Source organism: Marmota monax, unplaced genomic scaffold (genome assembly GCF_021218885.2).
Source record: "Marmota monax isolate L192 unplaced genomic scaffold, Marmota_monax_Labrador192_F-V1.1 WCK01_AAM20220418_F8-fsc00025, whole genome shotgun sequence".
Classification (NCBI taxonomy): domain Eukaryota; kingdom Metazoa; phylum Chordata; class Mammalia; order Rodentia; family Sciuridae; genus Marmota; species Marmota monax.
The window spans coordinates 9,852,964-9,867,134 of NW_026691950.1; the positions used below are offsets into that span (position 1 = coordinate 9,852,964).

At 38.0% G+C, this 14,171-nt stretch overlaps 1 protein-coding gene across 1 annotated transcript in view; it reads left to right on the forward strand.

The window, feature by feature from the left end:
• Dcun1d4 (defective in cullin neddylation 1 domain containing 4) overlaps positions 1-11,739 on the forward strand; it is a 70,698-nt gene extending 58,959 nt beyond the window's left edge. Inside the window, 3 exon segments of the mRNA XM_046459770.1 lie at positions 6,019-6,123; positions 8,219-8,321; positions 8,448-11,739. Of these exon segments, the coding sequence (XP_046315726.1) occupies positions 6,019-6,123; positions 8,219-8,321; positions 8,448-8,503 (264 nt within the window). The 3' untranslated portion in view covers positions 8,504-11,739.
• The last annotated feature ends 2,432 nt before the right edge of the window (positions 11,740-14,171 follow it).

Sequence of the window (14,171 nt, forward strand, 5' to 3'; positions counted from 1 at the left end):
TCCTCCCAGAGCCATGCTGTCTTCCTCAACTCAAAACTGTCACCACCCCGTTGTGTCTTGTTAGAGAAAGATGGTGAGATAAAAATGTCAAGAGCCAAAAAGTCAGTTCTCTCATACAATTGGATTTTTTCTCAGTGTTTTTATGCATAGGGATTTTTTTCCCTCAATGTAAATTATATTTATTATATAAACTATTGCATGGAGTCCTTTAAATAACAGACACACACACACACACACACACACACACACACCCCTGCTTTAGTTCTTTTTCTTTTTTGAGATGGGGTTACCCACGCTGGTCTGGATCTCTGGAGTGAAGCGATCATCCCTACTCAGCCCCCTAAGTACCTGGTACTGCAGACATGCCACCATGCCAGCCTTGGTTCATTTTTTGAAAAGGACCTAATGAGAATAAGAAGATTGAATAAAGAGAATGAGATGAAAGACTAAATTCAGTTATTTTTCATTGTGATTGGGAATAGTCAAATCAATACCAGCACAGTTGATTTTCTTTTACATTCTCAGTGGTGGAGCCAAGCTACTGTGAGAGTCTGGGGGAGGTTGGCACTTGGCATTTTGAGAAGGGTGAATGTTGGTTGGGTGGAGTGAGATGCTGACTAGCAGCATCAAGGACCAGATAAGGGCAGAGTCCATGAGTTCACATAACAGTAGGCCTTCCCCCCCACCAGCAGTGTAATCCTTTCCTGATACCAAAAGGAACAGATTCAGAATGAGAAGTTTGTGGGCTTGGAGTACAGAAGTTGAGAGGACCCCTGATGGAGTGATTAAGGTGAACCAAAATAGGACCAGAGTGGGTCAGGTAAAGCTGCTGGATGCAAAGGAGAGGCCTGGGCAAATGATAGTGAGCCCAACAATGAGAGATGGGGTGGGGGGTAGCATCTTTGTTTTTTCAAAGCATTTTAGAGCAGTCAGATGTGGAGGGGTCTTGTGGACGCAGGAGACACCTGGGGGAATTCATTTTCCTAATGCTTTTTTGACAAGTGAGTTTGTTACCAGATCAAACTGGTTTCTTGATGTTCTCACTATTCCAACAGAAGGTGCCATTGGCTTCTATTCATTGTCTCTGAGGATGATTCAGGAAGATTTAAGAGGACACATAAAGCCAAAGTACCTTCTTCCTCCAAGAAAAATAACAGTTGAACTAGAAATGATTATGGATGTTACTGACAGAATTTGCTAAGGAAACTTGCTAGGTCTTGTGTTCAGCAATTCCTGGTATATCAAGAGAATTCTTCCTGCCATTCACTTTTGTCTGTGAACATTTGGAATTACTTTCTCTTCTCATTTGAAGCATTTTTTCACTTACTGTCTAGTTTCCCTTTCTCTACAACCCCCAGCACAGGCTCTCACATGTGTGCACATGTTCTCTCTCTCTCTCTCTCTCTCTCTCTCTCTCTCTCTCTCTCTCTCTTTCTGTGCTTCTCTGTGTGTCTCTTTCTCCCCCCACCCCTTTCTCCTCACATTTCATTGTAAATATAAGGAAAACAGAAGGTAAGCCCAGATGAGGTCAGGAATAAAAGTAATATGAAGTAGTCATTTAATTGCAGGCCCATTACCCCTAACAATCTTGTTAGTTTTAAGATTCCTCTTTGGCTGTTGCAGAGCCACTCAGATTTGCTCAGCAGTTAAACTAATTGGCCTCTGTTTATCTCTTAATATTTCAATTGTTCTTCCTTTTTTACCACCCCAGCAAGCAAGATGGTATTATATGAAAGAGCTCAGGCTTGGAATCAGAATTCCTGGCTTAAATTCCATCTCTACTATATATTGATGATTATTTAAGTTCTTCTGCCTCAGTTTCTTTATTTATAAATCAGGAATAATAATAATTGCTCCTATCCTAATGGTATTAAAAGAGTTTAAGAAACAGTACACTCACTGGTTCAAGGTAAAAGTTAACCATATAATTAGAAGTAAGGGAGTTGCAGATCTCAAGTTTCAATAATGACTTGTTTTTTGAGAGTAGTGCTTATTAAATATAGTAGAATATGATTGTACCACCAACAAAATAATAAGCAAAGTGCCTTTCAACAGACTTCTCTTCTGTTTTAAAGGAAGTGTCAAGAGTTGAGTTTAGCTGGGTATAGTGGTGCACGCTTGTGATCCCAACTGCTTGGGAGGCTGAGATAGGAGAATCATGAGTTCAAAGCCAGCCTCAGCAATTTAGTGGGATACTAAGCAACTCAGCAGAACCCTGTCTCTAAATAAAATATTAATAAGGCAGGTGGGTGCTGGGGATTGGCTCAGTGGTTAAGTGCCCCTGGGTTCAATTCCCAGTACCAAAAAAAAAAAAAAATTGAGCTTAGTAAATTGCCTTGCAAATATTGTTATTCATAAAATATTGTTGGCTTAGTTCTAAGAGCATAATTATTTTAGATATGTTTTTTCCACGAACAGGAGGGCGGGTACTTTTGGATTTTATGACTTTTTGCTTTTTTACTTTTTGTTTTTAACCCATGCAAAAGCTACTTTGCTGTATTTTTAGTTTCTAAAACTGAACCACAGTGTTTAAGAATGAAGCCTTGAGAGCCTATTTTACCTGATGTTTGTTGATGCAGGTAGCTGTATTAAGAAGGACTGCATTTTCTCTGTGGTCTCATGTGATGCGTGCCATAAGGCTTTTGAGGCCTTTTGATTTCACATGTAATTTCTAACTTCGTCTTCACCATTTATTTTTGGAATCACAATAACTAATATATATTTTCTTGAGTCCAATTAGTATCTCTTAAAAAGCTGCAGGACTTTATTTCTGCTAAGTTTTTTTTTTTAATTATAATTTTAATAAAAGGTTCTTCTTTTTCATATAATTTTCAAGCTATTAAAACTTAATGAAAATTGGAAGTTTTTTTAAAGATCCATTTTTGTGACATACTTTACATTTAACATTTATAATTAACTTTTTAAATTCTATTTCCATTTTTATTTTTTAATTCATTTGTTCCACTTTAGGAAAGAACTGCACTGGAACAGTCTTATGTAAACAAAGGCACTCTTTGAAAAATTAGAGTTCTAAATCAGACCTTAATAAAACCTCTTTATTCTCTATCCTACATTGTTTGTTATTAGTCTTCAGCTTCAGGGGTGCATTTATTCCACATATAAAATATAACTTCTTCCACTATTTCTAATGGGATCCTTTGATTTTTAGCTGCACTGTTAAAGGCCTGATCCCTTCCATCCTGCTGTGCCTTTAATCCATGTTTAAGGAGGACAGTGAGAATCTGGTTGTGTATTGTACAGGATTGGTTTGTCCAAAATAGTTCATTTTCTATTATTATTTGAGAAATGACTCAAAATTATTTTTTCTATTTATTTCTATTTAGAAAATTAAGGTTTAGTAAACACACATATAAATTTTGTGTTAAGAGATAGGTAGGAAGAAAAGTCTTCATTTCCCTCTCCTTTAACCTGGATGGGCCTTCTGGAAATGCTGGCTGGCTCTTGACAGGCTTTCTCAAGGTACTTTCTGCTTGGATACTGACCTTGGGATGCAGAAATCTGTTGGTCTGTCCCTTACTTCTTGGTGCTGCATGAACAGAAGGTTACAGGATTGATGTGCACAGTGTACTATTTTAATTTCTTGCAAAGAGTTTTTTGGATTCCTTTGCTGTACTCCTTGAAATGGTTAAGGTGATTTTTTTTTTTTCTTTTTGATGCCCATAATGTTGATGGCTGCCTGATAGCATCCTGGGAAGTTCATTTCACTTTTAAATTTGGAACCTCTTTGCAGAGAATTCCCTTAGGGATCATTGTAGTCAGAGAACCCTGGGGAGTGTCTCCATTTTGATGTTTAGTTGGCATTTGCTGTGGGCTCTCTCAACTGTGTTGTTCCCAGGAATTTTTGAGTGTTTCCAGTTATGGTCATTTGCACTTAGGTACAAGTCCCTACACAGGCACTGTTGGTTGTCAGTGAGATGCCACTGTTCAGACTGTGAGTGCATCCATAATATCTCTCTCTTATTTGCTAGGCAGAAGATGGTGTTAGTGATGAGCTGCTGGCTGGCACCCTGCAGAGCAGGAGTGAGTGAGTGCTGTTCAGCTCTCCGGTCCTGTGAGTCTGATGCCTCTCCTCCATGTTCTGGCATCACTGCCAAACACGCGTTGAAATCCTTCATGATCATCAGTTTGTCGGATGATTATATTGTTGCAAAGAGTCTGTCCAGGTCCTTTTGTATCTCTTTTCTTTTTTGTCACCTTAGTGTATGTCTGTTGTGATGGGGGCATAGGCACTGATGATGATGGAAGAAGGCCCGGTATATTTCACAGCCAGACTAGAGATTTGGGGATTTGGTGAATGATGACAAACTCTGCAAAGGAAAGCTCTTTAGAGCACCACTGCCATCAGCCCAGTGCTTCGTGAACTTTTGACAAATGGACTTTGGCCTGGTCCTGTGGTGCCGCGTGTGCTTCTCAAAAATTTACTCATTTTTCTTGTGGATTGCTTCATGGTGTGGTGTGCTGTTGCTGTCTGCCACACCTGTTACAGGCTAAGGGATGTTTCCCATTTGCTTTCACAGTGTTTCACAGAAGCATAAGCACAAATGCAGCAAGCCAATGAGGCTTGTTTGGTAAAAGACAATCTCTAAGTCACCTCTTCTACTACTGTCCTCTTCTCCTTTGTGAGTACTACAGCCCTAGCAGGACTATCTGCATGGCCAAGGGACAGGCAGAGAAGGCTGTGAGAAAGAGGCCTCCTGTTTGTGTAGAATTGTGGAATTGGGATGCCCCTGCCATCATCAGATTTGAGTTGGGTGGCCTCTAACAGAGAAGGGTGACACAGTGCCATTTGAATTGACCATTATACTATATGACTGAGAACAAAACAGACCTATTAGACATTTTCCTTAGCAGCATGTTTCTGTATCTTCATCTCCCTCATTTGCTATTGTGTGAGGCTCTTAACATTCGCTGATTAAGTTCTCTTTTAAAGTCAGTACCCTGTGTAGAAATTTACTGTGTACCAAAGAGCACTTCACTGGTGGAGTTGGAAAGTATGTGTGGCTGCATATGTAACAGATGAGGATGGTCACAGCATCCTCCCTTAATGTGGTGAGCATTTAAATTGCACATTTGGGGTAGCCAAGCACATCCTTCCTTTGTAACACTCTTGTAAATTTCTTCAACAGTTCAGGTACTACATGGAGGCTAGCTTTGGATGTGTAAGGTATTATTGTGGTCCCAGACCCTCTCGATTCCTTTCATGTAAACTGCCCATTTGTAGTTCTAGAATGGAAACTTATAAGAAAGATGAAATGAGAAATTAGGATCTTTAATTGCAAAAGATGAGTGAACATAATCTACCTTTATTTGTTTCTTTTGTGGTTTCCTTATGAAATGTCTTTCACTTGGTTACTCGTTAGGGACAATCTGCTAAGAAATCCAAGGTAAGAAGGATTGTAATGATAGACATCCTGCTTTCCCCCAGCACAGGTGGCTGAATACATCCTCTGATGAGGAGAGAATCTCCAGGGCTCAGCATTTATTTTAAGTGGAATTTAATTCCAGCATGTTTAGGTACAAGAAAAATGTTTACCCCATGAAATAAAATTGTTGGGAAAATGATTTTTATTAAGGAAACCTGATTCCTAAGCATGGCAATCAAACCTTTACACTCCATTTAGTTAAGTATAGGCTTCAGGATCAACAATTATGATTTTTATAATTATCATAAGTGTCAAACAAGCAAGTTAGTTATAGATTTTTATTTATTCAATGAAATGATTGTAGATACTGCTACATAATTAATTTTGCATTAGGGTAATCATTCAATTGACATGAATCTTTCTTACAATAAATTTATATAATATCAAAATAATCAAGACTTCTGTGTATATTACTTACTCTCCTTCTCCCTGCCTTAGTCTCTATTTGGTTTTTTATGGTGTATGGTAAATGAGTTGTTTGAAATTTTCTTGTTGAAGTGAAATATAAATTTGGATTATTGGAAGTTATTATTTGGAGGCATCTGGCTCATCCTTGTTTTTGTTTGTTAAACAGGAAAAGGACCAGCGCAGCCTAGACATAAACACTGCCAAGTGCATGTTGGGACTGTTATTAGGAAAAATCTGGCCCCTTTTTCCAGTTTTTCACCAATTCTTAGAGGTACCAAATTGTTATTTTATGAAATGTATATTTGCTTGCTTAGAACTACCAACTATACTTTCCTTAACCATTCTGTGTAATTTTTGTTTGTCGTACTTTATCACTCATAGTAAACATGGTGCCATAACTGCTGTCAGTCAGCACTCCCTGTCTTCTGGAGCTCGTCCGTCCACATTGCTTGGCAGAGCCTCATTCTGCCTTACAGTGCATCACGTGCAGCTGCAGCTCTGTCCTTGCCTCGCCCCTCTCAGCCCAGTTTTTTCTTTTTTTAAATTTATTTTGTATGAGCCCAGTCTTAAAAGCTTCATGGCTGCTTAGTTGCCTGCTCTTTATAACAATAGAAAAACAAGGTTTTCTTTATTTAATGGCTTTAGATGAATTTCCAGCTTTGATTATAAGCAAAAGTTAAAAAAAACAGCCATCTGCCTTCTTACCAAAATTAATTTGTAATCTGTTCTTATTTACTCTTATCTCCAAGTCACTTGGGGAATTTAGATCAACTTAAGTACTGTATTGAGAAAACTGACAGTGTCGCCTTCAGTTTAAATTTTCTTCAGATGTGTATTAGAAACAACCAGCACTACTCCATCAATCTTTGTTTGCTTTAAGTATTGATGATCAGAATTTTTGAGCTGCTGGTTATGAGGAGCTGGTTTTGTTGAAATGTCCTGCTGCTGCACCTGGAAGTGTCTGAAATATTTGAGTTACTTGGGCTATCTATGGCATTCTCCTTGCCCTCTTGCCCCAAGCCCTTTTAAAAATGCCCCTTGCTTGCAAGAACACCATAGACGTTGTTGGGTCTTGGAGAAAATCCTAGATCTTCCCTGACTCCAGCTTCCCTCTTGCATTAAAAATCTTTCTGACAACTGGACAACGGTCCAGAAGAACCTAACAATTGATAGAATTCTTTGAGGACTGTTATCTCTGGGACTCAAGAAAGTTATAAAAACTGGTTTTAACGTAAGTATTTATTTATATGATGGTCCCCTCCATGTCCGGTCTGTTGTCATTTATCTGACAAACCTGTGAGATACAAGCTCACTATTTGGAACAAAGACGGAACTAGGTTCTCGCTTTTAGTTTACTGAGCAGGAGTTGAGCTGAGTGTGAAGGGTCCTTACTGAAAGACCTGGCTGTGAGGAAACTTGATGTTGCACAATCCCAGGATCATTACCAGCTGTTTCAAACTGTTCTTTGATTCCACTTGCTTAGAAAGGTAAACTTGTAGTCTGTGCTTTGCTCTTATACAAATTTGCATTTTCTTTTAAAAGGAGACAGTGATCTTTGATTCTAGCTTTTCTTATGTTTGTATCCTCAAAACTATTGACTTAATTAATTCTCTTTGTTTTTTATGCATTTGTATTTTCCTATATTTTAGTGGTGAGGAGTTAAAAATTATTGGTTGTGGATTTTATTTTAAAATCTGTGTTTAGGAATACTATATTTTTTAAAAAGCCTATATAGCATATTTCTTGTCTAAGAGGATTTGAGGAACTACTTCATAGCTATTCCAGTTTCTTTTAGGATCAGATTCAAGTTCTTAATTATTTGAATAGTAATTTTCTTCAGTGGCAAGGGCCCCCAGTTCTGAGGTCACTTGTAGCACTGATAACAAGTTCTCATCAAGTGACCCACCGCTGCATGTGCTTCAAGCCAGCAGCTTGGCAGTGTGCTGTGCGTGTCATGTTGAGGATTGTTAAGGTGAGCTACTCTTTATGTAACACTTTGTGCCAAGGACTGGATAGAGTGCTTTGTATAAATTTATAAGTTCTCTCTTAATTCTTGTAGCATTGTCATTTTACATAAAAGAGCTTCCACAGTATAGAAATTTCACTTCTAGGAATATGAAATTGTGTTTCTTTGATGTTCTTGCCACCTTGAATTGCCGCTCCCCACCCCCCGCCCCCCCCGCCCCATATTTTGTAAGGAAAATTGTCATCTTAAATTCTACTCTTGCTCTCCCTTGCTTCCTCCTGCATCAATGTTTGAGATGGAAAGGATTAACTCTACATGAAGTTTATTAAGTTCATACAGGAATTGAAACTGTCTCACTTGTTCATTTTAAGTGTAATCATATTCCTTTTTCTTCCATCAGCAATCAAAATATAAAGTGATTAACAAAGACCAGTGGTGCAATGTGCTGGAATTCAGCAGAACAATTAATCTTGACCTCAGCAACTATGATGAAGATGGAGCATGTGAGTACTGGGTGCAGAGTGTCCCCTCCCTCCCTCTCCCACATCCTTGGACATAGCCTGCCTGCCTCCCCGAGAAAAGCCTTAGAGCCACTGTGTTTTTTTTTTTTTTTTTCCCTCTCTCTCCAGGGCCAGTTTTATTGGACGAGTTCGTGGAGTGGTATAAAGACAAACAGATGTCCTAGGACTTTATGCATAGCAGCGAGAGAGTCACTGTTACCACAGTTATGTCACCCATTAGCCATAAATTGCTGTTTGTATCAAAGCGCATGCTGCTTTTCTTGCACTGTCTCCCTTTCGCAGGGATGTTTTGGTGTTTGCTATTGATGGGCCAGCTCTGCTTGCTGTGTAGCATTGTTCTCTTGGAAGGCTGCTTTGCAGTTTGTTATTTACACTACAGATTGGTGAATTTGCCAACGTCCTCACTGTGATTATGTGTATATTGCTGTTTAAATTTTGTATATGTGTATAAAAAGAAAAAGCTTCACCTAGAGATTATTTCTGCAAAAATGTATTGTAAAAATAATTTTGTGGCATATTTCTAGTCCCTTTTTTCAAATGAACCAGTTATACTTTATTTGGTCTCAAACGTAGCATTTCAGAAAACAAGACAGAACAACTGTTACCATAAGCAAACATTGCCAGAATTAACCGTACTGTTTTAAGAGGCCAACTTCTGGAAGGAGGTAGGAGTCATAACTTTTCCATGGCATATGCCAAATATCATTTGGTTTACTTGACAATATTAGCTTTTTAAAATGACAAAAGTTATAACTATTTGACTACTTAGACAGGTAACATGCCACAGATCATTTCCACCATGCAAGGTATAGTATTTTTGTTTTTTAATGTTAAAGCTATAGTAGGTTGAATATAGGTACAAAGGAACAAATTAACATGCACCTTTTTTGAAATTTGGGGTTTAAATTCTCATGAACTTTCTTCAGTGGTCCTCCTACCCCGCCCTTTGCATTCTTGTAGCCAGTGTTGGTCTGCTGATGCTTTCTGTGCCACTCAAAGTCAAATTTATTTTGCCTCCCCCATGAAAACCTACTGGTTTGCTGGCAATTTATAACTGCAGAGCACTTTTAGTTATGGCTTGAATTTTTAGTTAAGCTTTCATGGTGTCTAATTTCCTCGTTTTTTGGGAAAAGGTATACTATAAGTGAGTGCTGTTTCCTTTTGTTTTCTTTGTTTCTTTCATGCTAGGCTTTTCCTGGCAGCGTGTCCATTGCAGGCAGTGGACAACAGACCACCAGCATTGAGCTAATCCTATCATACAGTAGGACCTTTCCTGGAGGGGCCACTTGTCATTACCTGAGTCATTTGTACTGAAGGGTGATAGCCATTATTTATGTGGATGAGGAAATGAGTAAGTGGGATGGTATTTTTAGGTTTGTATTTTATGTCTTTTTTTCTTTCTTTCTTTCCTTTTCTTTTTACCTTGCCTTCTTGAGGAAATGTATAGATAACATGTTTTCACCCTAACTATCTGGTGCTATTGAGTGACTAACTCAGTCCCTAAAGTTTTGTGAAAACACAAAAGTCTAATGATTTAACCAAGTGAAGAGCTAATGGTGCATTTGAACAAGTGATGCTGTAGTTGTAAGAAAGATCCAGGCATGAGCATGTAATGATTGGAAGATGTTTGGATTATTGGCAAAAAAAATCTTTTCAATTAAATGTGAACTTTTCAATGGCATTAAATGAGTAAAGCACACAGACAATGCTACTCTTGACCACTGTTTTACAGTTTCTTTGCAAACGGTGTTCAGATTTTCATATTTGTTTTTCCCTAACTAAACCACCAAAGACAGAAATTTTGTATGTATATACAGTGTGTGTGCATATACAAAATCATGATGTGGTAGAATGCAACTACTTCCTTTTTCTACCAAATAATAAGGTTTGGTTTGCTGTGAAATAAACCACAAGTTTAAAAAAACTCAGTAGTGACTAAGCATACTTAACCATTCCTTGTTTGTAGTCTCACTTTTAACTTTACAAATGAATATTTGCATACATTAATATCTGGAAAGAATAGAAAATGTTGATGGCAAACAACAGCTGTTCAAACTGACATGTTGAAAAGGGTTCATGCGTGTGTCGTACAGTGTTGACTGGCCATAGGCAGGTTTGGATCTATGGAAAATTGATTCATTTTCAGATGTACCCCCAATGAAGCATAAAAATCACACTTTAAAGGCCACAATTCTTAAATTTGATCCCTTATTGTTTTGTGCAAAACATATCTAAATCATAGATGAAATTATTTTAAACGTGCTAGCATCTAGAGTTTTGTTTTAAACACTAAGCACAGTTATTCCAAAATAAAAAAGTTGTTATGAGGGAAGATTTTTCATTTAATCCACAGTGAACATTTTGGTGATAAGAAGAACTCTCAAGTAAAAACAAGTATCTCATGTGATACTAAACTAAGTATTCCAAAGGGATAATCTTGCATAGTTGAAAACTCCAAATCATCTATAAACTTTCTTGGAAAAAAAAAAAAAAAAAAACCTCTGTGACTGCTGGTACAGAGTGCTTGCCCTTGTTTTCTTGATTTTTATGTAGTTACTTTGAAGGGGAGAAAAGGGGGTCAGACACTTCTTAAAAATTTGCCTCAGTCACACAGAATTGAAGAGTCATCAAGCACTTAAGCATGGGCTAATGTTAAATAAATTAGGGTGCCTTCTTCTGGGTTTTCTTTAGTACCTGAGTCTACACCCTTTCTCTCTTCCCTTGTGTTTTGAACTCAACTCCATATTGCAATACTCTGTAGTTGGGGAATACAACTTTTACTTGTTTACTGCTGCAGTAGGTCAGAAATTTCATTGTTTAATTTGTTACAGACATCCACTATAATGTTACGTGCATCTTTTTGAAGCATGACTCTCTGAAGTTTTTATAATCTGACTAGACAGACCTCTAGATTTCTGGTTTAACAACGGATTTCTGTTGCCTCTCAGTCTCCATTCTAGCAGTGCTTTTGAAGTTTATACAGAAAGCTTTAAAAGTTAGTTTTTGCCCTTGGTTTTTATTCTTACAACTGCTGAAATACCTCTGTACGCCTTATCCTTTATTCTTTCATATGTTGTATAATAAATGTATAGAATTCATTGACCAACTGAAATGTTGGGTATCTGTAAATGAGACCAAAATGTGGGTTGCTTTTTTCATAAAATAATTTCTATTGGGGGTTACTGTTAAATGAACAGCAGCTAACCTATAACTGTGAATGCTTCGTGTCGTCAGTATTTGCATTACATTCATAAAAGTGTGCAAGTCCTGTGACTCCCAGCTTAACTAAAATACTGTTATGCCACCTAACTTGAGTACAGCAAACTGGTTTTAGGTTTTAATGGAATTGATGTAAAATGATATTCCATAAATAAAGAAGTATTTGTGTTTGGTTTCTGAACTGATTTGTGAGTTATTCTCTCTCTCTTCAAAGAGTGGGGTAGTTTTAAAGTATAATTTTTTAAATCCTTTTTTTCCCCCTCAACTTTTTCTATTGAAAAATGTCAAAGCTACAGAAAGAACAATGCAAGAATTACACACTGAACACCTACCTGTATTCCTGTCACTTCAAATTTTACATTTTACCACATTCCTTGCCCTATTCGTGAGTTTGTGTGTGTGTGTGTGTGTGTGTGTGTGTGTGTGTGTGTGGACTTCTTTCTCTGTAGGTAAATATTTCTTTCTGAATTATTTGCGAGTAAGTTACATTATGGCATGTCATACCTGATATTTTGAAATAATATTCTGTCCCCATGATAAAATGATCACACTCAAGAAGTTTAACACTGATGATAGTATCTGATCAAAATACCCAATAATGGCCTTGATAGCTATTTTATTTTATATCCAAGGATAAAAGTATTGTATTTAGTTGTCAAGCCTCTTAGTCTCTTTTAACCCAAACACTTTCAGATACAATATTTTAAATGTTTTGTAGTGTAAACAGGCTAGGGATGCTGCTCAGTGGAGGCGCACTCACCTAGCATACACAAAGTCCTGGATTCAATCCCTGGTCTCACCAAAAATAACACTTTTCAGACAAATAGTGATTTTTAGAAAATTTGGTACCATGTGCCGTACATTGAGCTAATAATAGAATGCTTGGCGTGGACCATGAGCAAGGCAGAAATGACCATTTTTACCATGCCCAGGGCTGCCACCCAGTTAAACTATGTTTATCAATCTGGCTACATACCACAAGGTTTTATACTAGAAGATTAGCTTCCTGAGGGCAGGACCTCTGGCACATACTGTATGGACATTGTACAAGGAAGCAAGTTAACAGAGTTCCCAGTCTGGGCAAACACTTGTCAGTACCCAAGAAAATCCTGAAAGAACTAACACATATTTAAAGAGTTTAAGAAGTTTGAATGCAAGAAAGAGGAGGTAGCAAACAAGATTGCTAAAAAGCAGAATCCAGTTGCACAGTTTGGGTTGGTGATATAGATGTTCCTCCAGTTGTCGTTAGCCAAAAGCTAAGGTTCAAACCAAGAAAATCGCACATTCCTGTATTCCCAGCAGCTCAGAAGGCTAAGACGAGAGTATCGAGAGTATAAAGCCAGCCTCAGCAAAGGCGAGGCACCAAGCAACTCAGTGAGACCCTGTCCCTAAATAAAATACAAAAAAGGACTGGGGATGTGGCTCAGTGGTTATGTTTGCCTAGGTTCAGTCCCCGGTACCAAAACAACAACAACAACAAAAACAACAAGAAAAGCTCTTCAAGTTATCCAGAAATAGGATGGTGGAGATAATGGAAAAAACTTAATCCCAAACCGATCCAAAGGAGGGGAGGTGACAAGCCTTAGAACAGGTCATTCTCAACCTAGAGTGTGATAAACAGAAATAGAATGTGTTACATCATCTAGTGCTAGAGGACAACAAAAGGTGAGCTCTCCTGGATGATACTAGTTCACATGGAAAAATGAATGTTTTCCAGCAATGGGATTGAAACACAAAGGACTGGTGAGAGAATACGTAACTAATGTCTACTCAGACAGCCCAGCGGAGATGCACTGCAGATAATGCCTGTGAAGGAAGGAGATACAGGAAGGTTACTCTAATGGACCTTTTAAAGCCCTTTAAAACAATGGGGGATACAGAGGAAAGTGAACTGAAAGAAAAATGGAGAATATTCTCATAGAAAAATAACTGAAGCTCATTGGATCAACCCTGGGGCTACAGAAGAGGGAGGAAAATGTGCTATTTCTGGACAGCATCTTCATTTGCACCTACACAAAGGCCCAACCTGCTTTCCATACTTGCTGTAATGCGTCACATCAGACCAAACTCACTGGAGTAGGATCTTCAAATCCTCCTGTGAAGAGTAACTTTTATGCAGATTAGAGAAAAGCTCTTATGATTCCGTTACAAAAGAATTATCTTTGGAACTGTTACAGCCAGAAAGAAAAACTATCCCCGTGGGGGAATAGCACATCAAGCTTTCTGGCCCTGTTTACTTATCTGAGCTCGTTGGCAGAAGATAATCCAACATTGGGCACGTTCGCTGCTTTTGGCACATTCAGCAGAATAATGTGCGGCTTTTCCCCTGCCTGAATTTGTTCCCGGCATTTATCTCCAATCGCCTTAAGAAGAAATAAAAATGATCCCATGTATAGAAGTACTTGCTTAGAAATCATTGTGAATAGGCTGTGCCAGGAATTAGAAATTGAAAAACAAAAATTGACAATAGTAACTAAATGGAATTTTTAAAGGGGGAAAAAAACATTTAAAATGTAAATCTCTTCTTCCAAAGAAGTTCAGTACTTTGAAAGAAATTCCTTTGCAATCATTCTCTCAGGAAAGTGGACTGTGAAGAATCCTAGCTGTGGGAAA